General features: G+C 44.0%; 1 protein-coding gene across 1 annotated transcript in view; it reads left to right on the plus strand.

Moving 5' to 3' along the window:
* Window positions 1-26,876, plus strand: part of PTGFRN (prostaglandin F2 receptor inhibitor) — a 104,667-nt gene that overhangs the window by 29,438 nt on the left and 48,353 nt on the right. The window contains exons 2-4 of the mRNA XM_090059306.1: window positions 16,685-17,050; window positions 18,666-19,085; window positions 22,464-22,847. Coding sequence (XP_089915432.1) covers window positions 16,685-17,050; window positions 18,666-19,085; window positions 22,464-22,847 — 1,170 coding nt within the window. The remainder of the gene's footprint in view (window positions 1-16,684; window positions 17,051-18,665; window positions 19,086-22,463; window positions 22,848-26,876) is intronic.

The raw sequence follows: 26,876 nt of genomic DNA on the forward strand, positions 1-26,876 counted from the left end.
GTCAGGTTTTTTTTTTTTTTTAAGACTAAGATGCTAGTTTCTTTTAGTTGAAGTGCAAGTTTCTACAAAATCAATCTGTATGGAGGCTGATTTCAAATGGTTTCCAAAAAGTGGAACATGGACAGGAAGTTGTAGGCATGTAAAGGGAGGAATAAGTTGTGCCTGAAAGTTTTCTGTGAACATGGATAAAACTATATAGCTTAAATCAGAATTGGGGTAGAGTAGTGGGATGAGTTGTGTGACCATAACCAGTTAGGACTGCATGAATGACTGATTTTTATTTTGTTCATTGATGGTTTTGAAAAACTAAAAGACTTTGCTTTGGGTTGCATGAAAATGTTTATTCAGATTTCAAGTAATGTTAAAACTGCTAGCTTTTCGTTCAATGTTCAAAACATCATTTCACAATGAAAGATCTGTTACCTGCCCACACACCACCGCTCCCATACCAGAAGTGCCAAACATCTGGCCCTCAGAGCCATGCCATTGCCATCTGGCATCCAGTGTTGACCCAGCAGAGCCTGGGATGCATACCATTTGCAGTGCCTGCCCTGGCTGCTTCAGAACTGTGTCTCACAGCTGAGTGCATGACACAGATCCTGGAGTGGCTGGAACAGGCGCTGTCTGTGGCACAGTCTGGCCAGGCATGCATAGTGCAGATCCCAGAAGCACTATTCTTAGTGCCTGCCCCAGTTGGGCTGTGTTACACATGGCACCTGCCATGGTAGCTCTGAGACTGTGGTACATGTGGTGCCTGCTCCAGTCAGTCTAGAACCTGCAGAGCATGGCACCTGTAAGTGCCACATGAAGCCCTGGGTCCTGACCTGGCTGAGCAGGTACCGTGTGCAGGGTGGTTCCCAGAGCTGCTAGCACTAGCACTATGGGTGGTGTGTGTTCTGGTGTGGGAACTGTGTGGTGTAGTCTGCCTGGGGTGGGCACCAGGTGTTGCACATCTGGGATCCGTGCTACAACATGCCCTTGGTCAGGAGGCACTGCATGCAGTGCTCATGCCAGCTACTCTAGGATCCGAGTCATATATGCCTGCCCTTGTAGAACAGCTCTGGGATCTGTGCTGCATGCACACAGCACTCAGGCACTCTGGGATCTGCTTTGCATACAGCACAAGTCCCAGACTGGTTCATCTGGGTCATGAACTGCCACTCTTCCAGTCTGTGTGGCCACATGAGTTTGATACTCCTGATATATATGGTGAACCCCCCCCCCCACACACACACACTTTTTTAAATGTTGAAATGAAACATGTGAGTTGCCTCCTCTGTGTTAGGTCTTGTTTAAAATACATTTAGTTAAAATGCAGGTTCATTTATTGATATGTTTGCCAAGATAAAACCTGACTAGTATTGCTATGTGGGGCCAGTCTCTGAAGTGTCTTGTGAGGTTGAATCAAGAATAGAAATATTTCAGGTTCCAGGGTGTGCTCTGTGCTGTATGTTGTACAGAGAGAGAGCTAGTCCCTACCAGAAGAACTTTGAATCTTTAGTAAAGCACAAATGTCTAAAGGCCATGGGCTGGCCCTGCTCTGGGAAGACTGGAGACAATAGTTATGACCATAGAGCCTTCCAGTAATCAATGATTTTACCTAAGTGTGATCCTGTAAATTCCAGTTAGCCAACACTTCAATGCATAAATATTTGCAGCTTGGTTTAGCATTGCAATTCTCCCCCCTTCCACCCCAAATTTTCACGAACCTATTTCCACAAACCTTTTCCAGCTTGTGCAAATTTCTCAGTGCTGAACTTGTTCTTTTCACTGTTGGTGGCTCTTCAACTTGTTCTTTCTTAGTGCAAGTCATTCAGCATTCCTCTTAAGACTCCAGTAGCACCTTCGGCTGAACATCAGAGAATTCTTTCTCTAGCTGGGAGGTCAAAGTATCAGTTTTGAAATACCTGAACTCCTGGAACCAGAGGTTTAAATGCCTGCATGGGCTACTCAGTCTGTTTATTCCTTGGAGATAGGTAGACTGAGTCTCAGGCAGATTATGATGTGTGGGCCTTTTAGGTTAGACTCATAAAAAGCACAGTTTTGGGTTTTTATCGACTTTTTCCCTCCTCCCCCTTGGATGCTTTGTGTAGACTTATCACAAATGGCTCTTCTGTGCAGCCTTTTATCTTTTAATGGTCAGTGGCAGTGAAAGGAAATTGAGCTTTGCATTTGATAGTTTCCTCTTAAATCTGAATGCAGCTCTAAAATGCAATTTTAGCAAAGGTGTCTAAACTTTACTTACCAAGGGCTGACGTACCAACTTCTGACAAGCTGCAGTCTTCTCTGATGAATGTAATCCTTTATACAGGGGTGGTCAGGAGACCACATTGCTCTGTCTTTATCTGATTTATCTTGCTATGTGATGTGCATGTAGCGCTGCACGCTGGGACATGGTGTTCTCAGTAGACTGATACAGAAGAGTGCTGTAGGCCATATTTAATTAGTGCCCCATTTTGGTATCGTGGCTGCCAGCCACTCCTTCCTTATATATTCCTGCTTAGTTTACCAGTCCCTTTTTTCCACCAACGATGCAGCAGTGTATTCCTGAGGCAGCTTGGACAGATTCCCCTGGTTCCTCCTGGCAGCCAGAGAAAATAGGCTGCCAGCCTTTTTAAGAAGAGTGCAGTAGGGTTGTTTTTAAAAGGTAAGGGCAAGAAGGGTGGATACCCTTTGTCTCCTTAATGTCTAGAGCTCAGTAGTCTGGAATGTTGCTATCTGTGCAGGATAAGAGAATTCAGGGTGAGTGGCAGTCAGCCTTTCCTCCCTTCCTTGGTGGTGGATAGGAGAACTGTTCCACAGCAGGTGAGTTGTAGTCAGATGTGGTTAGCAGCCCTAGGTTTTTTGTATGTGAAGTGTGTGCTCACAAGCAAAGTTTCTCTCATCTCCTTTTCTGCAACCCCTGAAGTAGACATGGGGCTTTCCTCTTTCTGTTGTTCCCGCCTGACTTTGATCTGGCCCATTACACACAGATTTCTCAGGTGCGGGCAGGAAGGAGGTGGAGTTGAACTGGGCATTCATTTGGCTCATCATCGGGGATCCTGGTTTTCTCTGATTAAAAAATCACATATTCTCTGATGAAACCCCTCAAATCCATGGTTAAAATGGAAGGCCCACCCACAACCCCCCAATCCTGCTGTGACTCTCACCACCTGCCCACAGCTCCTGCTTCCTCAGCCCTGCTGGAGGGGGGTCCCAGCTATCAGGACTATGGGGCTAGGGACTGGGGTCTGCAGCCCCCTGCCCTGGGCATGAGACAGTGACTCCTGCAGCAGAACAGAGCATGGAGCCAACACCCCCCTCCCCCCCGGCTGCCTGCCTGCACAGCTGCAGCGTGGGGCTATGCGCAGGGGATGCGGGCAGTGTAGAGCTCACAGCGCCAGGCAACTTGTGTAGCTGTGCTGTTCCCTGCAGCACCAGGTTGTACATGCTGGGTTGCAGAGGCCCTTGGTGAGGGCAGCAAGGCAGGAGCCCAAGCCTGAAGCAGGCAACATGCAGCCCTGTGCCCCATGCACAGAACTGGGGGGCATGGGTCCCTTCTGCTCCCTGGGGTTGCATGTAGTGGTGGGAAGCAGCTTCCCCCTGCCCAAGCCCACAGCGGGCAGCCCGCACCCACCCCGCATACAGACCTTGGGGTAGTGGGTCCTCCCTGCCCCCCAGGAATGCCCACAGTGGTGGGGAACCAGCCCCTCCTCCGTGCCCTCCAGGCGAGCTGCCTGCAGCCCCATCTCTCTCTCTCTCGCTCTCTCTCTCGTATATAATATGTGCACACGGCCACCAGGCAACCAGGAGAGCAGCTCCTGCAGGTAAGGGGTGGGGGCAAGAATTGAGGCCCCCATGAGGGAGGGAGTTGGGCAGGGCTGTGGCTGGGGCTGTTGCTCAGCTGGGCTGTGAATGGGGCTTGGAGCCTGGGCTGCAATATATATATATATTCCCCCCCCACACAACTATTTAAGTTGGTCTAAGAACCCAAAGAACCTTGTCTGCCTATGTCCTGAGACCAACACAGCTACAACCTGCCTCCATGTGTTATATTGCACATGACACCCCCTTCCTGACCTCCAGGTGCCTCCCAGGCTCCTGCAGGCTGGAACTCTGCCAGCCTGCAGGGAGCGCATTGCAAAACTGCAAAATCTGCAGGTTTCTCCGGTAAAATGAGAAATCTGCGTTTACTTCTGGTAAAAGATAAAATCCACAGTTTATTTCGTTTTTCTGTGGAAAACAGAAAACCAGAATCTCTGCCATATGCTGAGACCATAGAATGTCCTGCCCTTCCAGCAGAGCTCCTTCTCCCTCAATGCAACTTATTCATTGTGTCAAAATCATCTGACTTGAAAGCTTCACCTCTCTGAGACCCCAGGTGCATAGCTGCCTACGTGGGGAGCTTCAACATGACTTCCTAGTCACCTAGTGGAAGGATTGTTATTGCAGCCCTGCTATGCCATTTATGGTGAGTACTTTTTCCCTTTGGATGTGCAGTCTCCTGGTGCCCACTTAAGAAGCACTGAGTTCTATATTGCTCAAATGAGTTGAAACAGTGTTTCCTGGAGGAGAAAAAGGACAGCAGGCCAATAATGTAATTTGAACACTTTTCATTTCCTATATATGGAGCCAGTCCTCAGGTGGGTTGGATGGGGATTTGGGAGATACTAAACTTGGGGAGAGAGAGGTAGATGGACACCTATCTTGGCTGTCTCAGATGGCACTAGGATTAGAATAGTCTATCTGAATTACAGTCTGATCACATTTCTGAGGCTTCACTTAAGATGCAATATGCGTTTCCTGAGCCTGATAGAGATAATAGGTTTTAAGTAATTACACCCAGGCTAATTCCTTTTGATAAGCTTTCTACATTATCTAAAAAAAGAACCCTGGCCGCCTGGGAAAGAACAATGTAAATGTCTCTCTCATGCACTCTTCCATTCAATCTTTACTGTCTTGCTATGATTCGCTGCAGATCTATCAAGTCATAAAAATCTACAAGTCATGTTTTATGTAGACAGTAATGCAGTCAGGGAGGTATAACAATGCTGTTGGTAGGCATTGTTATGGAGCAGGATATGGAGCCCTACATGCTTGGGACACTCCAGTGCCTGTATGATGCTTACAGCTTAGCTATAAAGAATGAAATTTGGCCTCCCTTAATGGAGCCCCTGGTGCTCTCCCTATTTAGGCTCTCTGATTGTGAGATGGCAGGCTGCTCTGCTGATCAGGGTGATCTGAATTCTGCCACTCGAGGAAGGAGTGGTGAGACCCTGCCTGCCATTTCATTAGAGATGAACCCAGCCCTTACTGTGTGTTTTGTCTGCAGTAGGGAGTGGGATACAGTGCTTGTGCATATGAGATGTAGGGAGTGCAAGAGATTTCTCTTAGGTTTAAACTGAGGAATATAGCTAAATTTCTGACGCTATGAAAGGAATTTCACCATCTGCCTAACTTCTTACCAGAGTGCAAAGCATAATAAAGTAAAGGTTATAATTGGATGGATTTAAAGAAAAAATGTTCATCTAAGCATGCCATTTTTAGGGAGGCTATATTATAAAACATACAAAGCAGCAATGTCAGAGGATTTTCATGTGCAGTGTGGGACACTTTTCTTTTCTGTTTCTTCTTTTTACTTGGAGATTTACTGCATTAGCTCCTTGATTGGTGCTGTCTAATGGAAACCCAGATGGGGATCAGATCCTTGTGCTCTGGGCTAGGAGGGCTGAAGTGCTGCCAAGGGAGTTAGCAAAGGAATGGCACAACTGCCCCTCCCAGGGCTGCATTGTCCCCAGATAACAGGTAGATGAATAGCTCCTGGCAGAGGTCTGAATAGAGCTTTTTCATTGGCAGGAAGGTTGTTCTGGTGCGCTTGTTTGGATATCTGCTCTTGGGAGTACAAAAGGGGCATAAGGGACAAGTTTTCTTACTATGCTGTAGTGCTGTTACGTGCATCACAGCGTTAGTGCGTTTTCAGTGCAGAATGGAAGAGGGAGATCTGGCACTTTGCTTAGAAATAGGAAGTAATATCTTGTGAGCTTTCTGGGAAGCAGAGCTGGATCATTTCAATTTATGACTGATTATGGGTACTTTTCCTTTCTGACAAAACAATACATTAGATCAATGCCCACATAGTATTGTTTGCAATCCCTCTCCCCATGTAAGTACTTTGTTTCGGAGCTGGATACAGCACTCTTCCTGTTGCAAACTGTTGTGCACTGTGAAAGAGCTATTTTTCAGTTTAGATATAGCCATATTTTGTTGGCTGATTGGGCAAAACTTTGTATCTGTTTAAAACTATTCTGCAGTCATTCAGGGTTAAAAAACTCTGCACGTTTATCCATTTCCTTATGAGGCATTGTTCAAGCATCTCACTAGGCATTTCTAGAATCCTTGCTTTGTCTGAATCTGAGACTTGAAGTGCTTAGTATCAGCCAGTTTGCTCATTTTTCTTCTCCCTCTTTCTGGCTCTTCAATGGCCATTTAATTGGCTTTCCTACTTTGTGTCACATCATGTTTCCCTTTGAGTGGCTGACATGGCAAGTTGACCTTCACCCAGCTGTTCAGGAAATGTGTTGTTCCATTATATAGAGCAGTAGAAGGCTGCAGAGAGAACTTCGTACAAGGGAATGGTGACCAACACAGTGGTCTGCTTTGTGGTGGTAGTACAGAAGAAAGGCTTACTGGGTCCTGAGACCTGAATGGACGAATTTTTTTTGTGGCAAAGAAGGGGAAAGATTCCCTAATTGCCTTAAAGTACACATTTCCACATCCAAAATAATACAGTATAGCAGCTTAAAACTGACATTAGCCTATATTTCTATCATTCCAATAAAGAGAAGTCCTCTCTCCCAGGGTGAGATTTTCAGTGCTGTAACCCAGGTGCCTGCCTTAGGAATACATTCATTCTGCTCCCTTTGCAATAGGGAAAGGGACTGATGTGGGGTTGCAGGGAGAGGCTATTTATTCAAGACATTTCAGCGTTTCATAAATGGCATTTCAAGTAGCTTCTCTGCCTTCCTCTTTTTACGTGAAACTGATAATGAAGAAGCCCCTAGAAGTTCAGCAGCTTGCCTTTTCTCATTAGGATTCTTGTTGATTGAAGCATGGGCTGCACATTGGTAATGATGGAGGGGATAACTGAGTGGAGATATTTTTCTTCATGTGTGTTGTGCAGTATACTTCATTGTTAATGGTACGAATCTATAGAACACTGGAGGTTTGTCCTGCTTTTACTTCACTTACCTTTTTCATCACTCCAGAGCCACAAGTTACTGTTTTAATAATCTTAGTATCAATAGCCAGTCTTTTCAGTCCTCAGCCTCCTTGCTTTCTCACCCTCCACTCCAGAATGTGTTTTTTGTTTTTTTTTTTATCTCAGGAAAATAATGAAACTGTGTGTACAGGTGATTCAGAGAGAAGCCAGCAGGGCAGGTAAATGTGCATTCTGTGTGGAAGGGAAACGAGAAAGAATGACATGGAAGTCTGGTTTTGAGGGCTCTGAGTGAGAGTGACCACAGTTGACCAAAGTGTGGTCTATTAGTTCTAAAGGTGCAGACAGGAGATCAGCCCCCCGTTGTAACTTATGGCACTTCTCAGGAAGCATCATGAGTTATAATAATCCACTGAACCCACAGGGAGTTCACTGTTGGGTTCCAGGGGTTGGGGAATCCAGCTGCTGGCTGCAAATCTGCGGCTGGTCTCTCCTAGCAATGCCTCTCTCGTCTCCCAGCCCTGGCATTGGTTTTAGAATGGGAGAGGGGAAAGAGAGAACTCTTTCTGGGGGTTCTCCAGCTGGGGATGGAGGATGGGGTGGGTGGTGCACTTCCCAAGTACCCCCACTTCTCCGTGCTGTCACCGCGTATCCCCTGGGGCCTTCCCAGGTATCCCCAGGGGTACACATGCCCCCAGCGGACGCCCCCAGCGGACACCCCCAAGCTATAATGTTCTCAGTGGTGGCTCGGCAGCAGGTGCAAGGCGACAGGCAGCAGCACACGGCGGCATGCTTCCCAAGTATTCCCACTTCTCTAGGCCGCCGCCGCATACCCCTGGGGCCTTCCCAAGTACCCCCAGGGGTACACGTACTCCCAGTTGACAACCCCTGAGGCAGACTGTTCTCAGTGGTGGTAGATGACAGAACAAAGAGCAGTTGTCTTGAGTTGTAGCAGGGGAGGTTTAGGTTAGGTATTAGAATTTTTTCACTAGTGAAACACTGGAACAGGTTACCCAGCGATGCTGTGGAATCTCCATCCTTGGAGGTTTTTAAGACCCGGCTAGACAAAGCTTTGGCTGTGATGATCTAGTTGGGGATGATCCTGCTTTGAGCAGGGGATTGGACTAGATGACCTCCTGAAGTCCCTTCCAGCCCTCATTTTCTATGTTTCTATGAACTCCCTCTTCCATTCTGAAAGCAGTGCCAGGGCTAGGAAGTGGCGCAGACACAAGTTACTGAAGGTACTCTGTTTCTGGGATCAGGCCCTTTTAAAGTGGTCTGCAGCCATGTACTTCTGTTTGGTCAGGGCTGTAGAGTGCTTTCAGGCACCAGATCTAGTGAAAATTGTCACTTCTGTCTGTGCCGCAAGTGCCTTCAACCTGTATAAAAAGAGGAAGGATGTTGAAGTGTTCTCTTTAAATGTTTGACAAATGTCCAGCAAAGCCCTCTGGTATCCCTTCGTTTGGGGTCTCCTTGGTTGCCCCACTGTTCTTTGCTTGACCCCATTACCTGTATAATTGTTCTTAGGAATATTTGCTCATCTTCTACATTTGTGTTGGCCTTGGTACAAAGATTCCTTTATTTTTTGTTTTGGAAAGTTTCTCCTAGTTCTTCTGCTGTGCTAATAAGTCTGTAAAATAATTTAGCATTTATGCAGTCTTCTGCTCAGACAGGTTCAGTGCAATAATTCAGTTTATTATATAGAAGACAGTTACTTGAGTCCACATTAAGTAAACATAGCTGGTGGTCTTTGTTACTTTATAAAATACTGAAATTTTAAATGCTCTGTTAGCATATAAACCATGCTGTATTGTTTCCATCTGCTTCTACAGTTAAACAAGATTTCAATTAATTTTATTAGGAACATGTCACTGTATATTAACAGTGAAGTGCATTAGATTCCCAGTAAACCTCCAGTTTGGGAATGTCTTGCATATTGTGGAAGTTGAACTTTGGCTGCTCTGGTAGCTGAGGAAAACACCGGTTTAAAACACATTTGTAAAATATTTTATTTTTCTCATACAGCAGAATGCAGTTTACTGTTGCTAACAATGCCTTATAGGGACCAATGGGTGCTTTCAGGGGGTTGCAGGGAGGGGGATGCGACAGAAGGAACCTTAGCTCTGGAATCTTATTTATCTGATGCAGCAGACTGCAGCTGTCCTTCTGCCAAGTCTGGAGTTCATGGCCCCCCTTTTGCTACAGTTACATGCAGTGTTAATCTCTCATGTGTAATAAAGAGCATACCACCTTGTTTGACTTTCAGGATTATGGCCTCCATTGGCTGTAACATGAGGAAAAGTGGAACCCCAGATTCAAAATCTGGTAGGATAACAAGCCCTTTAAGTCACTTGTGACCATGTGGAATGAGATCTGTGGCAGGACTTGTTCAGTTACAGGTGTCTCGGATGACACAACAGTTGGACTTACGAGGTGGCTCTGTGCTTTGTCATGGTGTTCAGAAACTGAGAAAATACTCCAGGATTTGGAGCGGCTGAGCTCGGGCTCACAGCTGTATTCTCAACAAATGCAATTTAAGAAAACTCCAGCATGTTTGCTTCTCTCCCCTTCAGCCTTCCTTCCACTTTAAATATGGGAATGAATCCTTCCCTGTTGCCAAAAGTGTGCTGCAAGGAGAGGGTTGGTTAGCTTAGCACTTCACCAGCATGGGTGCCAACTACTCATGCTAAATCTGACTGTCACTTGATGTTCATGGGATCTGTAGTAACCTGGGAGGTTGAGGAGCTGAGCTGAGCTGACTTAATTCCAGTATTTATCTGCAGGTCATGCCTTTGCCACCCTTAGATTGGATTAACATGGTACAGTGTGTAGGGCTACAACTGAAGACTCATGCAGAGCATGACTACCTGCTTGCTTACTGTTGCTAACAATGCCTTTTAGGGACCAGTGGGTGCTTTCAAGAGGTTGCAGGCATGGGGTTGTAAGGAAGGAGCCCTAACTCTGGAATTTGTTCCATGCCCTGGTTTGTCAAAGGCTGTTTGATGTCCAGGACATGCCTCAAGGATCATCCACTGCTCACTGTCCTTTGTAAGAAGTGAACTGTAAAGGGTTGGGAGGGGGTTTAAGTTGAAGCTAACTGAAGTTTAAATAGACTCCAGTCCTCAGCTGATGCTGGTTTGGATTGTTTTTGTATTAATGATTTAATGGGTTGGAGTACATATGTAGAGAGATGATAAACGTAACTATAAAACAGTAAGCTATTACTGCTAACTTCTGTCTGGCATCCTACAGGATTATGTCTCCCTGCTGATCCACATCTGCTTTCTTATACTGCAGACAGCAAACCACTTTGGCTCTGCCTCTTTCTGGGTGGGATGTGCATATGGGGGCCTATGAATGTGTATTAAGGCTGAGTTGGGGAAAGGGATAGAAACATACTTGTGTGGTGCAGTGAAGGCCAGTTTCCTTTACTGGTAACAAATGTATGACTTGATTGGACATGTAATGACACTATGTCCTGCTGTTTTGATTTGGTCTGTTATAGTGCTTTCTTTCTTTTTCTTTTTTTTTTGTTCCCCAGAAGTAAGAAGTTAGATATAATAGAGCACTGAAGTTGAAAATGTAATGGTATAGAAGTCAGGAAATTAGCTAAGGTTATCTCAATGCTAACTTTACCATACAAAAAACGTGCCCAGTAGAAATGAGCATTGTCTAAGATGAAGTGCTGCATTTTGGCTGCAGTTCCCTGGGGAGATGCTTTATAGAAGTTAAGAGGTGAGGTGCTGAAGACAACATATTCATTCTTGGTTCGTCTCTTAGTTGAATAGCTATATAAAGCTCTTGCTGACTATAATTAGGGATAAAGAAGATAATTTGTATTATCTTGTATGATTGTGTTTAATGTTCTCTACACATAACCGTATATATCAGTTATATTTTATGTGATTTTTAGTTCTTAATGTTTTCGTAGTTGGTGCTGCGCTGAACCAGCCAGTTTCTTTAAGCAGTTTCCATATTATGTTTTTTCATAGTCAGTTTTGGCATGCTTTCTTACTGACCCAAAATTTCTAAGTCAACAGCATGACTTTAATCAATGGAATGATTTTGTTGGAAATTTGATGTCCAGCATCTTAAATAAGGCTCTGTGTCCTAGGGGGTGGAGGAAGGGAGAGGGTAAGAGAGAAAGGGGGAGAGAGGCTTTTTAAACCTCTGTTATTTTTTAAAAAGTTAAAAGCAAAGACTGGAATCGCAGTAAGGTGCACCCCACCCAGGGGCTGAGCATGAAACGTTGTCAGTAACAAAGTACCCATATCCCTAGAGATTGAAATCATCTCTTTTGCAATGCCCTTTGTGGGGTTCCTCATTTAGGATGGCTGTCCATCTTCTACCTGCAGAGTTACCCCCATGATGACCCAGTGTGACACAAACTGGTCTACAAACTGGTCAAGACTCAAACATGATGTATACCCAGACCAGAAAATGGAAGAGTTGTAGGGTGTCATTGGAGCTGCCTCTGCAAGCCAGTTTCTGCATCTCTTTAGAGCTGCCATCTTGTCTCGATCCAGCAGAAAACTGGCCAGGCAAATCATGCTCCCCTTGGCCGGGCAGTACAGGAAGAAAAAATGTACACAGTCTTAAAGAAGTCCACGTCCAGCATGCCAAAGAGGCTGCTGAGGGCAGCAAGGAGTGGCCACAGTCAGAGACAGTCCAAGAAGGCATGGAAGAGCATCTTTTCTACCTCCTCCTTACAGAAAGGGCAGGCTGCCAATGCCACTGGGGCTAAGTGGTGGACAAAGATGCCAGTGGCCAGCACCCTGTGCAACAGCCATTACTGGATGTTGCTACTTCTCTTGGTACAGGGTGCATCAGACTGTACAGGCCTGCTTTGCTGTTCCTGCTGCTAGGCAATGCCGCTGGAGATGGAGAGAGATGCAAACTAGGGTGTAATTTAATGCAACTAATTCTTTCCCTGTTGAACCCTCCTCCTCCCAAACAAATAATTGATCTTGGAAGAGGAACATAAATAACTTTGCAGTATGATTTAGAGAAGCAGAACCACTGCAGCCCAACAACCTTTATTTCTTTAAATTGGCATTAGTTCAGGTTTCTGGTCTGAGTAGTGTCTCTGGAAGTCAAGGGCACCTGCCCTTACATATGGTCCTAGAATCCTGAGTGGTTCAGGATGTCAAATCCTCCAAACATCTTGTTTGATCTCAGTGTTCCCACACAAATTATATTGATGCGTCTTGGTTTGGATATATAGTTAATGGTGAGAGAGCAGGATTACCAGTTTGTATGTAACTTTGTTCGACGACCTGAATTTGAAAGGTTTGGGTCCCCTGATGAGAGCAAATGTCTGTCACAGAAATTTTGGGGCTATGAATCTAGCCAGTACTGTCATTCACTCTTTGGCTTTAGGAGGTTAGCTTGCTTCCCATCTGCAGCTGCAGAGGTTATTCTCTGGGCTGAGGAGCCAAAGCCACTGGAAAGGCTCATGACTTTCTTTGCCAGATCATCTGGCTAATTTAAATGGTTTGCATCTGTGCCAGAGAATAATGTATTGCTTCTCCAGACTTCTGCATTTTGGAATTATTATGGTCTTTTGTATATATGTGGTGGTGGGGTCTAGAGAATTTATGGGACTGTCTTCCTTTATGATCTGTACAGCTCAAAGCATACTGTTGTTTTTTTTAAATAAATACTCCCAGTATTAACTAGTCTGTTATGTATCACCAAGTGCCAGTGATCCAAAGCACAATTCAGCTAGCATAGACCTCCCATAGCTATTGCTGTGCTGCTGGAGTGCTTGATGGAGAAAGTACTGACATTTCTTTTTGGCATTGAGTTTTGGGGTTACATTTCTAAGCTTTTTTTCTTGAATAAGAAGCTGTTTCCTCATTTGTTATGTCATGCATTTAGATTGGATAGTTTTATTCTTGTAGTGTAAGGAGAAGAAGCCTCTTTCCTGTTTGAAATGCCAGGGAACATAAATTGGATAGCATTCACATTTCCCCACTCAAATTTGGAGTGAGCGGAAGAGGGAGGACCTTGTTGTTTGCAGTTGCAACTACCTGTGTTACCTTGACTTACCCATGGATGGTCAATACCTGTTCCCTTAGACTGTGTTATAGATGCTAAATATATTTTTAAAAATTGCCAGTAATGAGATGCACATTTAGTGGCCTGCTATGTTAGCATGACTAGGGCATAGAGGAGAGAGACCTAGCACTGGGACCAGCCATTTTTGGATCCACTGTCTGAGTAGGTGTTTGCAGTTGCTTCAAGTTGAGAGCAAGGCTTGAATTCATGCTTCCAGTTCCATAGCAACACAGGTTAAGCCCTTTGCCACCATGCCCTGTAGGCAGAATGTAGCATCCAGTGAACAATAGCTGACTCCCTCCCATGCTGTCCAAGTCTGCCTAGGAAAGCGACTTCTTGGCTTTGACTCAAATTTTGATTACAGAAAAAATACTAGAACAATTCTGGTTGCAAAGAACTTCTGTTCTCTTCTGTTAGAGAGACCACAGGTGAGAGAGAGTGCTTTTGACACTATGGATTCCTATTTGAAATCTCTGGGTTTAGTTTGTCTTGTGTAAGTGTTTGCATACCTAACAGTGCTATGTTGTATGTCACCCTTAAATATTTCATGGCACTCCAGGGTGTTGTGGTACCATGGTTGAGCATCACTGCATTAGACAAACTCTTTTTTCTGCCTTTTTATCTTTTCCTTTCCTGTAGTACATATCTATCTTTTCACCTTTGTGCTTAACATGGCAGTAGACTAGAAGAAGGAATGCAATTAAATATTTATACATCTCTTTAAAATAGTAAGCTTTTAGGGTTAATACTCCAGTGAGGTTAATCATATCTAGGAAAGTTCTCATCTGAGTTACTTCAAGCTTTCTGCAGCCAGAATGAGACAGTGCTGCACTCTTATCCTCTTCTCATTCGGAAAGTGTTCTTTGCAATCCAGATGTTTAAAACTGTTTATTATTAAAAAAATAAGTTCTGTATATTCTGTGAATGTCATGTACATACATCACATACTGGTCCCATCCTCAGACCATGTTTGATGCATCTGGGGATAGGAAAGATTAGGTGCCTGAAGGCTCTGGATATGTACTGAAGGTCCTAGGTATGTACTGTACCTCATTCCTAGCTTAGGGGGGAAGGTGTTGAATTAATAGGCCAAGCCAGTGCATCCAGGCCTGAAAGTATCATGGTTTCTGACTTTTCCTTTATACCTGGATAGCAAATAGCCTGTCCAGAGCCCATGTTCCTCTTGTCAGCTAACCTCTGTGCAGAATGCCATGTGTTCAGTTGAGATATTCTGTTGGCAGAAGCCTTATGGTAATAAGATCAGGTGATGCACTAAAAATTAACTGCCTCTGCCTCAGCACTGCTAGGATTATTCGATAAAGGCACTTGCAGGGGTTCCTGAGCAACTGGAATAAGGGAAAGATCAAAGTATACTATGTGCAGAACAGTAAATTCTTCATAGATTTCATAGACATTAGGAAAGGAAGTTAACTAGGGTCAGATGACCCCAGCAAGGTAAGCATCCCGGCGTTTCTTGAACATGTCCAGAACAGGTGCTTGCACCCCTTCTGTGGGTAGTCTATTCCAGACTTTGGAGACTTGGACAGTAAAGAAGTTTTTCCAACAGTTTGTGACCATTTGACCTTGTCTTTCCTTGAGGGGCCTTGGTGAACAGACGTTCTCCCAGTTCCTGATGCACATCCCTTATGTACTTACAGGCTGCACCAAGTCGCCCCTGAGCCTTCTCTTCTCCAGGCTGATGAATCCCATGCCTCTCAGCCTTTCCTCATAAGGCCTTTCTCTTGACCTCTAATCATGTGTATGGCTCTTCTCTGGACTCTTTTGTTGGATGTCCTCATTTTAATGAGTTTCTTAATGTGTGAACTTCACTTGACACTCCAGGAATGTGGAAATTCCTTTATGGATAATGTTGCTAAGCAAACAGTGATAAGCAATAATATTTGGTTTGACAGTATGTTCATGTAAATCCCTGATTCAGCCTCATTTGGATGACTGTTTTCATGTAAAGTCAATCCATCTCAGGTTTTATTGGGAAAAGAAAGGGTATGATAGTGGGTGACAAAAGTTATGAGTTTGGAAAGACTTGCATCTGAGGAGAAATCAATAAGCAGGGGTCTAGGTTTTCCATTTGCTATGGCAAAACATGGATTTTCTCCTTTAAAGAGACAAATGCAGGAAACCACAGGTTTCCCCTTACAGGCTGGCAGAGTTCCAGCCTGCAAGGGGCTGCTTGGGGTTGTGGGGAGTGGGAGGAAGCGGGTGTCACATGCGTGTGCAGGCAGTGTGGTAGGGATCAGTTCCCTCCAGGGAAGTCTACAGAGGTGGGGCAGGGGGCACAGGCAACATGGCTGGGGAATGAGGGACAGAGGTGATGTGTGGGGGGGGGCACATGTACCCCCTCCAGATTTCTGTGTCCACTGCAGGGCATGGGGCTGCAGACAGGCTGGACCAGTTCTGGGCAGGAGGCACCTCTAAACGTCCAGCGGGTGGGAGCTGGCTCAGGAGGCAGCGCTGTGTTGCTATGGATGCCAAGGTGAGGTGTCCCCTGCCTGCCTGGCAACCGCAGGGTGCACAACTCCTTGCCACTGCCTCCGTGCCTCACCTTGGCAGCCATGGTGACATGGAACTCGCTCCTGTGTTACGTTTTGGCTGCGAAGGCAGCTCCTTTCTGGAGCTAGTTCAACTCAGCTGCAGCCCCATGCCCCTCTGCAGGCACAGAAATCTTTAACGCCCCCCGCACCACCTACCCCCTGTAGTTTCAGGCTGTGTCCAGCCAAATCACAATTTTCTGGGACTTTGGGGGGAACACTCAATTTCAGGCTTTCCTGTGAAATTCCCCGAAACCCAATTTACAGTGGTTCATAACTATACCTAAGTAGCACTTTAATGTCTACTTATAAGTATGTTTATTCAGTACCTGTGTTAAAACTTGCAGCTGTTTAAAAAAAATGAAATGCATCAATTCTGGATGAATTAAGTCTATGGGTATATGCAAATTACTATAGCTATGTTTATTTGAAGGTCATTGTTTTCAAATTAGCTACTCGCTTCCATGTGCTCAGGGAGAGCAGGGTCTGACAGTAAGCAGGGGGAAAGGTGATGTAGAATGAAGAAGCTGGGGAGCAGAGGGCAAAGGAGCTACCTGATCTTCCAGATTTATTTTCCCTGCTATAGCAGCAGGAAAGGGACACATTTAAGACAGACTTCCAATAATTGGATTCTGTACTTGGGAAATTATAATAAGTTAAAAAAATTTCCATGTATAGAATCTAATTGTTGGGCGGGGGGGGGGTTACCTTGTATCAGGTATGTCTTATATTGAAGTAAATACTGTATTATGATTCTGCACATAGGTGCATTTCTTCTTGTTCTCCTGAACCATGGTAGCAATTGGACTAGTGGGACACCTGATTTCATTCAACATATTAATTTCTATGCTAACTGTGTTTTTGTTTTTTTCCTGCTTAGTTTTCTGCAGAGGACGGATTGTCAGAGTGCCCACCAGTCCCCTTATTCGAGTAGAGGGCACAGAGGTGGTGATTCCTTGCAGTGTTAGTGAGTATGATGGACCCACAGAACAGAACTTTGAGTGGGAGTTTTGGAAGGAAAGTAAATATGTGCGCATAGTGAGTACCTGGGACACCACGTTCACCTCTGAGGAGTACCAAAAACGGGTTGACAGCAAAGAGATCAAGCTGAGACGGAATACCAATGATGCCGTGGAACTTGTGATCAAAAACACTCAGCCAGCTGACAAAGGAGAATACAAGTGCACCACCCCCAGCACAGATGCTACTGTTCAGGGGAATTACTATGCTACAGTTGACCTGAAAGGTATTTCTGAAGGGTGAGGGGGATTCATAAGTGGTACCAAGTGGAAACATGTTGTTGGGTATTCCCATACCTTCTGTGCTTCTGTACAATACCAGGAATAGTCGTTGGCCCTGTTTTTGCCTAAATCCCTGTTACAGATTGTCTGTGACAGTTCTCTTCTCCAGATCCTTTCCTAAAGCTGCTTTTCAAAAAATATGCTGGTCAGTATATTAGTGGTAGTAGCAGAGGGAAATGAGGTAAGATGAAAGGGGTGTCATGTCATAAATTCTATCAAAATTTTATTTTTACCAGCTAGCACAAAAGAAAAAAAGCAGGAAAAGAAAAGTAGGGGCACTCAACTTCTGGCCTGTGAGTTGTATACGGCCCATGGAGGCATTGCATCTGGCCTGCAGGGCACTCCATGGGCTGGGAAATCTGGTGCTGGGGGAGCAGTGGTAAGTAATACTGCCACCCCTCAGGGCTGGATTGGGCTAGGCTGCACCCCCTTCTCTTCCTCAGCCTGTGGGGCTGGATTCAGGCTGGGTTGTGCCCCTCCTGCTCCTCTCAACTCCCCCCATACACACACATGGCTGGATCAAGGCAAAGCCATGCCCTGTTCCCCACCCTCTGTGGGCAGATCAGGGCTGGGCCACACTGCCTCCCCCAAACATGGCTGGATAGGGGTTGGGCTGCTCCCTGACCTCGCATGGGCAGATTAAGCCGTGCCTCACTGTCTTGCATGCTGTATCTGGCCTTTGGATGGACTGAGCACTGTCCATCTCATCCACAGTGAAAAAGGTTAGGCACCACTACTCTGAAGAATCTAATGTAAACCTCCTAGATGTTGAGGCAGGAAGGCTAAATTATAAGTAGGAGAAAGGGAATAAAAGGGAGAGGGTATGTTTACAGCTGAGAGTATCATCTAGGGGTTTTCAACTAAGGCAGTAGTAATCTTCCTCTTTCTGGAGAGCCTGATATCCTTCAGCAGCATGGTAGTAGGGAATCTTTTTTTTCTTAGTGAATTTATAGCATTGTCTTGCACACTGAACACATCTACAAAAGACACTAAGTGTGCAGTAGCCTTATAACACTGCACAGTAGTGTGCCAGGCAAAGCCCCTGGTAATACACTACTGTGCAGTAGTATTAGGCTACTGCCCAGTTAGCATCACTAAAAAACCAAGTGCTGGCACTACTGTGCCGTAGCTCAAATTACTGCTCATTGATTTAGTGCTTGATAATCCAAGTACTAAACTTAATGCACAGTAACTGTGGCGCATTAATGAATGTGTAGAACAGATGCTCCCACTGGTAGGCAAAATTTGGAAGTGAACCTATTGATTTTGATTTTGCCATTAGTGACAGAACTTGGGGATGGGGGTAGGCATCAGGCTGAGCACTTCAGTAGGGACTTGCTTTGATAAAATAATGGTGTTTGAATGATTTTGAGTGATTTTTGGGAAGAGATGATTAGCCAAAATGACATGTATAACAAATTTGGGGCTAGCCATTCAACTGTATTCCTGATCATCACCACTTTTTTTATTTTCTGGGGGAACATGAGTTGGGGAGGGGGCTTTTTTAGTTGACTCATTTTTATTGTTTGGTGTGCTTATAATAATTTCTTCTTTGATTAGTGATTGCCGATGGCTTAAAAGTGAATCGCTGCAATACCCAGTCTTCAGCATCCCTCAGGCTGTCTGAGGGAGTCTCGTTTGAGTTGTGCTGTTCAGCTTCTACCCACACTTCAGAGCACACTCACCTACATGTTACCTGGCAAGTGAAGAGTGGCCCATCTTGGAGGGAAGTTCTTTCTCTGACGCACGAGGGCAAGTTCCATTCCAGCCCCGAGTATGGGGAGCGCTACCACAGTGGAGACGTACGCTTCGATGCAGCAACAAATGACACTTACTGGTTGTCGGTGTCTCAGGCAATGCCAGTGGATGAAGGTGCCTACAGGTGTCTAGTGAGTGAGTGGGTAACAGGGACAGATGGTTTGTGGCAGAAGATTCAGGAGAAGAGTGTGGAGACAGCAAGCGTGGTGATCCAACAGACAGGTGTGTTTCAGGGTGATGTGGGATGTATATGTTTTAAAACTGATCTTCCGCCCTTCCACATCTGGGTCATGTGAATTAGCAAGAGCAGAAGAAAGATAAAGGCTGGATAGTGTTTTAACCTGGCTGTCACCTGGGAAAGCCTCAAATGTGGTAGGAAATAATGTTGGTGGCTCTCTCCTTTCATAGGGACAGGTTCTATGCAACATGATGGAGAACAATAAATTGATATGCGATAATACATTTATTGATCTTTTTAAACGAGAGAGAAAATCTAAATCCAGATCACCTGAGGGCTGGTTTTAGTTCTGTCACACATCTCCAAAGAGTCATTTGTGTTCTGGTTCTGTATCCTACACCCAGACCTTCTTGGGTCTTTGCATTTTGTGTCTTCAAACTTACCCTTCCACATACTCATTTCCTGTCTCAGACTGCAGTGGATGTTGATCTGTACTGTTAAACAGCTGCCGCTTTCCATCCTAAAGGTAGTTGTGTATCAGTGGCAGGTGTGAAGTATTTCTCATTTATACTAAATATTAAAATGAATTAGTTAAACGAAATAAAGGCAACAATGATTTCCAAGTATGGTTTTATTTTTTCAGCTCTGCAGTGTTGATTTTGCTGCCTCAGCTTTCTTGGGGTACTTGTGGTACCATGTTGGCAGTGGTGTAGGGAAGCAGTTTTTCTGCTAAGTACTTACTGCATGCTTGACTAAGGAGCTGTAAATTGCATGTTTGGGAAACATATACTTGTAGTCCTGGACTCTGACTATCCAGATATCCTCAGCCCAGAGCTTTTATGAATAGATTTGCTAGTCCTGGCAAAGTGTGCAGCTGTGTGTGTGTAGCAGCCTGGATAATGCATCGTATCACTGAGTGGGTATAAAAGCAGACAAGATGGTCCCTTAGAAATGTGCGATTATGACATTATTTTAGGCAGTGTTCAGACAGTAAGGGCATCTGCCTTTTGAAATCCTTTATTCGCCACAGGGAGAACTCAGAACTGCTGTTTGGATAGCTAATTTGGATGCAATTTAGTGTCCTAGTACTGCTTAGTCTGTGAGATATGACAGAATCAGCCTGCCCCTTCTTCCCCAAGATAGCATGGATGCTAGACAGCACAGTTGGCACAAGTTCTCTACTGGGAGTACTGATCAGGGGCTGTAATTCTCCCTTTGTCAAGTTTTTAAGTTACTGGATAAGCTGAATTAGCAAGGTGGGGTTGAATCACTGGTTGGATAAAAGATGGAAATGGAAGGCACCAGAAACGGTGCTTGAGCAGGGACAGATTTTTTAAAAATAATTTTGGCCATCAAATTCAGCTCAGTCATTTGTAGACCTGCCTGTTCTGTTGGTAGCACAAGGGCCTCTCTTAACTTGTCTCAAGTGGAGTGGATCTTGTCCCACCTCTAAAATATTAGTGTTATAGCCTGTGTGTAATATGTGTACCCCCACGTAATGTGATCTGATAGCCAGGACTTGAGAGCAGTGTGTACTCGGACCTGTAGTCTGCATAAGCTGCACCTTCACATAAAAGGCAAGGGTGAGCATAGCATATTCTGGGGAATGTTTTGGCCACCTTGGATTTAAAAGCTGTTGTGTTCTTTTTATGTAAAATAAGAGTTTTATGCCCCCGTCCTCCTACATCAGATGATCCAGTACCATTTTGGGTGCATACAAATTAGCTGTATGACTGCCTGAACTTCCTGCTATTTCCTTTGCCCCCCCCACATTGCTCCCATCCCTTCTATTAGCTGTTATCTAAGATCCTGGAAAAGATCCTAAGATTTCTAGATGAGAGATTGTCTCTTCCTGTGTGTTTGCATGATGTAATGGGTTTATAATCCCATTGGAGTCTTCAGGCACTTCTGCAATAATAATTGTTTAAAAAGAGCTTTAAGGAGAGAATGTGTATGGGTGAAATCCTTACAAAAATTTCTGCTTTATTAGATATCTAGTATTTCTTGTGTTTAACAGATGCTTGTTTCTTGGAAAACCTATTATGCTTCTCCTCGTTATTGAGTCCTAATCTTGCGTTTGATATTAGTATATTACATTATGAATTGAGAGGCTTAGTCAATTTTCACGTCACAATTATAATGCAGAGAGGGGGGAACAAACCATCTGCTTGCCTGTCAAAATTATTACTTGGGGCATGCAGGTGATGGGAGCTTGACAAGTGCGTGCTGTTGTGTGACCAAGTGAGCTTACTGACTTTTTTGTGCTGTCAGAAGCAGTGTTAGACTGGAAGAGGGGCAAGCCTTGGTCTTAAAGACAGCAGCTTTAATAATTTAAGGAGTGATTGATTCTTAAATTTAGAGAGCATCTTTCATTACAAAAAATCACAAAGTGCTTTACAAACAGTGCGTAAGTGCTGCAGTGTGCATACATGGAAATCACTTCATCTGTCATTTAAATGTAGCTTCCTGTTAAGGGGGAACTTGGCCACTGATTCCATCAGGGGAACACTGGTGCTAGTTTAGCAAAATCAGCAGACTTCACTCAGGATTAGAGCACTACATATTTTACAAACAAAAGGCATTACAGCCCCTACCCAAAGAGCTCATAGGCTTGTGCTTGGACAGTATGCAGTAGGTGAATAGACTTAAATTGCTATGAGACAAAAGGGGACAAGATAAGATACCACTTGAATCTTGTGCCAGGAGGTTAAAAATAGCATGTGTTAAACTCACCTCTTCACTTCTTACTTTCCAGTTCCTTTTTCTAAAACACTGCCAGTTATTTTGGATCTCAAAGGCCTCTTTTTTTTTTTTAATGTGATAGCATGTGTTATAGGGATTGAATACAGTCACTGGCCAGGAGAGGAGTCTGATAATATGCCTAAGCTACTGTTGTAGCGATGTAAAGTCTTCAAGCATGTATTGGATACTGTTAAAATTAGAGCAGTAGCCGTGTAGCTTTGCTTTCTGTTAACTTCTGTTTCTAATCTTGGTAATGGTGTTGAGGTAGGTCAGGAATTCAGGACTTAGCCAAGGCTGTTTATATGAAGACAGCTACACTAGGAGGAATATGACTTCCATCAGGGGAACACAAAACAGAAGTGACTGACTGGTGCTCTGATATAAACAGGTGCAGCACCTATTGACTCCAGTGGAGACTGACTTGTGTGACTTTAGTTGCATTATAAGCCTGGGAAATTTACCCTTACTTCTGGGAAAGTAGATGCAAGGACTTTGACTGGCTCAACCTCACCCAGGCAGTCTCTGGCATAGCTGGGAATAAAATATTAAAGTCCCTATAAATTTGTCATTAATCAAGCAGTTTGTAGGAATTTATATACTTTTAGATTTGGAGAAGATACTAGATCTTTCACAAGTCTGTCAAAAACTAACACCTTGTGGGGGTGTTTCTCTTGATTTAGCTCTAGATGTGGTCCTCATCACAAACAACGTATCTGTAACTGAAAGAGACTCTCTGGACCTCACCTGCAACATCACAACAGACAGAAGTGGCATTTTCCAAGCAGAAGTCACATGGTATTTCAGTGAGTCGGCCAGCGGTACCTTTTCTGATGCCCAGGTTTTGCTGAGTTGGGACCGTGATTCTGTTCTCAGTGACTCTGCCTTTGTCAGCCTGAGTCGCATGGATGGAAATTCGTATCGCCTGTTGGTACATGATGTGGATGTGGAAAACTCTGGCTTCTACTTCTGCCAAGCCACTATCTGGGTGCCATTGCACAATAGGAGCTGGCACAAGGTGGCAGAAACAACATCAGCACCAGTCAACGTGGTCGTGACATCATTAGGTGAGTGCTTCTGTTGAAAAACTCTACAGATAAACCATTATTTTCCTTAGTTCAATTACAGCATTGTGTATGCAGGACAAAGACATTGCAAGGTCTCTTCTGGGTATTCCACTGTCTCAAAGGCCATATATGTGAGAGTCTTGAGCCATATACCTTTTGAAATATGGTTCACATTCATCCTTTTCAGTTTTGTTATTAATTATGTATTCTAGAATAAAGGAATGTGATAGACCTGCCAGGAGCTGAAAGGCCTTGTATTACAACCTACATAAATTGGTGAAAATTGGAGTGGCCACACACTGAATAGCTTGATAATGATCTGTGGGGTTCTTTAATTTTATTTATTTATTTTTTACTGTCCTATAACAAATTGCTGTGAAAGTGTGGCTTAGTAACCCAGACCCAGCAAGTGCTTCCATGTTAAGGGAGATGGCTAATAATATAGATGTACCAAGATTACTGTTCTCCGTTTGCTACCTTTTTATAAAACTCTTTAAAGAGCACGTTGTTCTAAGGTACCCCAATGATGATACAAAGGAGTTTATGCTTGTTTGCATGTTTACAGTTGCTACTAAGCCACATTATTGCATAGCTGATATTTGTTCTCGTGGGCAGGATTTTGTTGTAAAATCAAACTGGAGATGGAAAGGATGTAGTGGGCTCCAGGACCTCACTTTATGTACAAAGGCAGGTTAGTAGTGCTCTTCTTCCCCCAAGGACTGAATCTGTGTTTAGACTCATAACCTGCTGTCTTATGCAACACCAGATACTGACTTTACCAGCTTTTGCTTTGTTACCATGGCTAAACTCTTTAGCTCTGGAGAGTCTGTCTTTACGCAGATATCCTGAGAAGTCAGCAGTTCTTCAGGAGTGATATCAGAAATGAAACCCAAGCAAAATTTCTAAAACCCTCCCCCCCGCCCGTATTTTCCAGTTTGTTATGACATATCACAGCTATCTCAAAGAATAATAATAATAATAAAGTAATTGATTTCAACCATTGCAAACCTGATGGCTTCTAACTGTATTTCGGACAGAGTCAAGAGGCACTTCTAGCTCACCCCTGCTAAAATCTACACGTCAGTGACTATTTTAGAGCCATGAGTGAGCTTGGTACCAGTTACAGATGTGAACCATACCTCAGTCCTGGCTTAGTCCATGCTGTTCCCGTTTAGTGTCTCTTGTAATCGGAGAATAAAAACAATGCCTGGTCAGTGGTGGTAGTCTTGAGGTGGGGGAGGAGGGAAGAAAGAGACAGATCAAGAAACCTAGATTAGGTTCTGAACCCAGGTTTAGAAGTAAAATGCCAAGTTACAGTGCTGATAGTCTTACTGAGATCCTGGTAGTTACCCTTCTTGCTTTCCATATACCTGCACTTTTGGGGCAATAGGCACTTCTGTCTCTCTGTCCAAATCTTTAGCATTTTAAACCCTGGGCTGTCTTCCTGTCCCTGGGGCAGTGGGCTGGACTTGATGATCTTCAGGGTCCCTTCCAGCCCTAAAATCCATGAAATCAATGAAAATGGTCCCCATGTGCCTTGGAGACATGGTTGTATGTGCTAACCTGCTGTGTTCTGTTTCTTCCTTTAAAACAATCTTTTGGTTATAACAATCACCTGGTCAAAACCTAATTCAACATCTTTACTTTGTACTGAAGCATCCTGTAGGCTGCTTGGAAGTTTGGTCCTTTTTTCACCAAACAGTAATTTATTTTGGGTCAAGAGCAATAAAAACAACTCTTCAAGCAGGATTGCATTGCTTGGGGACAGAGGGACTGGAAGAAGAATGTTTCTTAGCATATGAGGTTCTAAAAACTGCATCCTGGATTCTCCTTCCTCCATGCTTGAAGCTGAGCTGGCGGGGTATTAAGTCATTTAACTGTCAGCGAGGCTGTTTGTTGACAGGTGACAGAGTGGAAGAATGAGGTTTATCCAGCCAGGCCTTTATTCTTTCTAAATCCTCTGCTTGTGAGCATCAGTCAGCATGAAGCGCCTAGCTGGAGTGGTGCTGTCAAAGCCAAAAACTCTTTCTCCCTAGCAATCCTTCTCTTTACAAAAATAAATAAATACATACAATAAAATAAAGCTAAAGTGATTAACTGAAGTTCAGTTTTTCATCCCTTTCCTTGTCCTGTTCCTGGCCTGAAAAAAACTTCAGCCTTCATGTTCACTCACATTGGTACTGAGTTGATGATAATGCTCTCACAATACAGTACCTATAGACCCCTTAACCTCTGTTGCTTTGCAGGAGGTGGGGCACTACCTATTGGAGTGACATCCTGTGGCATTATGGCCTGAGGACTGCTATCATCAGTGAAGGGGATATGAAGGACAGTCTAGCTGTCTAGGATCAGAGAGGATTTAGTTCCCAGAAGGAAGAGGTGTCAGTGGTTGTGGTTGCTGTCATTTACCAATGATCCTGTTATAGTGAAGGATCTTGTGGATATTTTTTAAGGTCTGGCTGATGTTCAGAATCAATGGAGATATCTTAGAGTTGCTGTTACTAGAAGCTGTGGGAGCACTAATATAGGCTGGTTACGAACATTTTTACCTCTTATCTAAGTCAGCTAAGAAGTTGTTATTTAAATAATGTCTGGTCTCTGTTAGTGGCCCCCATGTTGGCTGTAGTAAAGATGCTGCATCAAAAATAGCAACTGTTGAAGGTTTCTCTAAAATTGCCTGACCAGATGCAGGCCAAGTACTTTTTAAGTGGTACCACTGCTATCAAATATACCCTAAGACTGCTAACACCTGCACACAAAAGGGTCTAAGGCAGTGATTCTCAACCAGGGTTGAGAACCGCTAGTCTAAGGGTTATCTCACAGTAGATTTGTTAAGGTTGTTTTTGTATCATGCTTCAGAGGTAGGTACATTTTAGCCTTTATTTCTTTCTCTGTCCTAATTGCAGTTACAATGACTGTTTGCTAAAGGAAAGAAAAATATCAGCTACAAGGAGAAGCGAAGAATAAAATTTATAACATACACAATCGTGGTGGAAGTATTAGTCATAAAGCAAGGCTAGCCTGTAAAAGGCAATGCAGGAAAAATCATTTTATTACTGGCAAATGAGCACTCATTTCCTTTGTCAGAATTTGCTGCTAATAGCGTCTTACAGTAATCTCTTTATTTTGCTGTCTCTCTGTTCCGCTAGAGAATAAGGTCGTATAACTGCTCTATACTTTCCAGGATTAAGACAACTGGCCATTTCAGCCTTAAATACAGGTGCTCAGTTTTTAACCTCTGAACTTAGGCACTCATTTCCTCTGACATTTTGTGACCTGTATGAGGTTGTAGTCACTTTCCAGTTAAAACTCCAAGTTGCTTTTCTTACCCGTGTCATTGGTGTTTGTCAGCCAGCTGAAGATGTTCTGGTGCTTATGGGACTTAATATTGCAATTGTGTAGGCATTGTCCAGTGCCAAGGCAGGAGATACTTTTAGTACCTCTTGTTGGAAGATGCCCTCTCTGTGGTCATGTATATGGTACTCTACAAGGGATAGGATTGATAGTATCACTTCTGGCAGTGAAAATGGTCTTTTTATCCTGGAGGCATGGGGTATCTTGAACCAGTTTCTCTGAAACACCATGATGACAAGCTCTTACATTTTACGTATTAGCCTGAACTTTGGGGGAAAGTGTAAAAGGTTATCAAAATCTGGGGTGCTGTAGACAGAACATAGAAGGAAATAGTAATATTTCTTAGGTTCTGCATGTTCAGATGTTTTGGACCTGGTTTTCCGGAAGAGCTTGGCTCTGATTGTTCTAGCTCAAGTATATGTGAACTAAAAATCAAGGCCAGCATGCAGGTTAGATACCTAAAATGAAAGGTGGCTGTTGGAAAATGTTGGCTTATGTTTCTGGTCCTTTACTTTTTATAAGTAAGACATTATATTCTGGTCCTTTGTATTTATCTCAGGTGCTGTTATGTGTAGGGATTGCCATCACTAATTATCTTAAATGCACTTGCATAGTTACTCTGCATTCTCTTGCTTTGTTGACCCCAGCCTTACACATTTGGCTTTCTTCCCATTT

The sequence above is a fragment of the Crocodylus siamensis genome, chromosome 1, assembly GCF_052110815.1.
Source record: "Crocodylus siamensis isolate JL-2025a chromosome 1, ASM5211081v1, whole genome shotgun sequence".
Taxonomy (NCBI): Eukaryota; Metazoa; Chordata; order Crocodylia; family Crocodylidae; genus Crocodylus; species Crocodylus siamensis.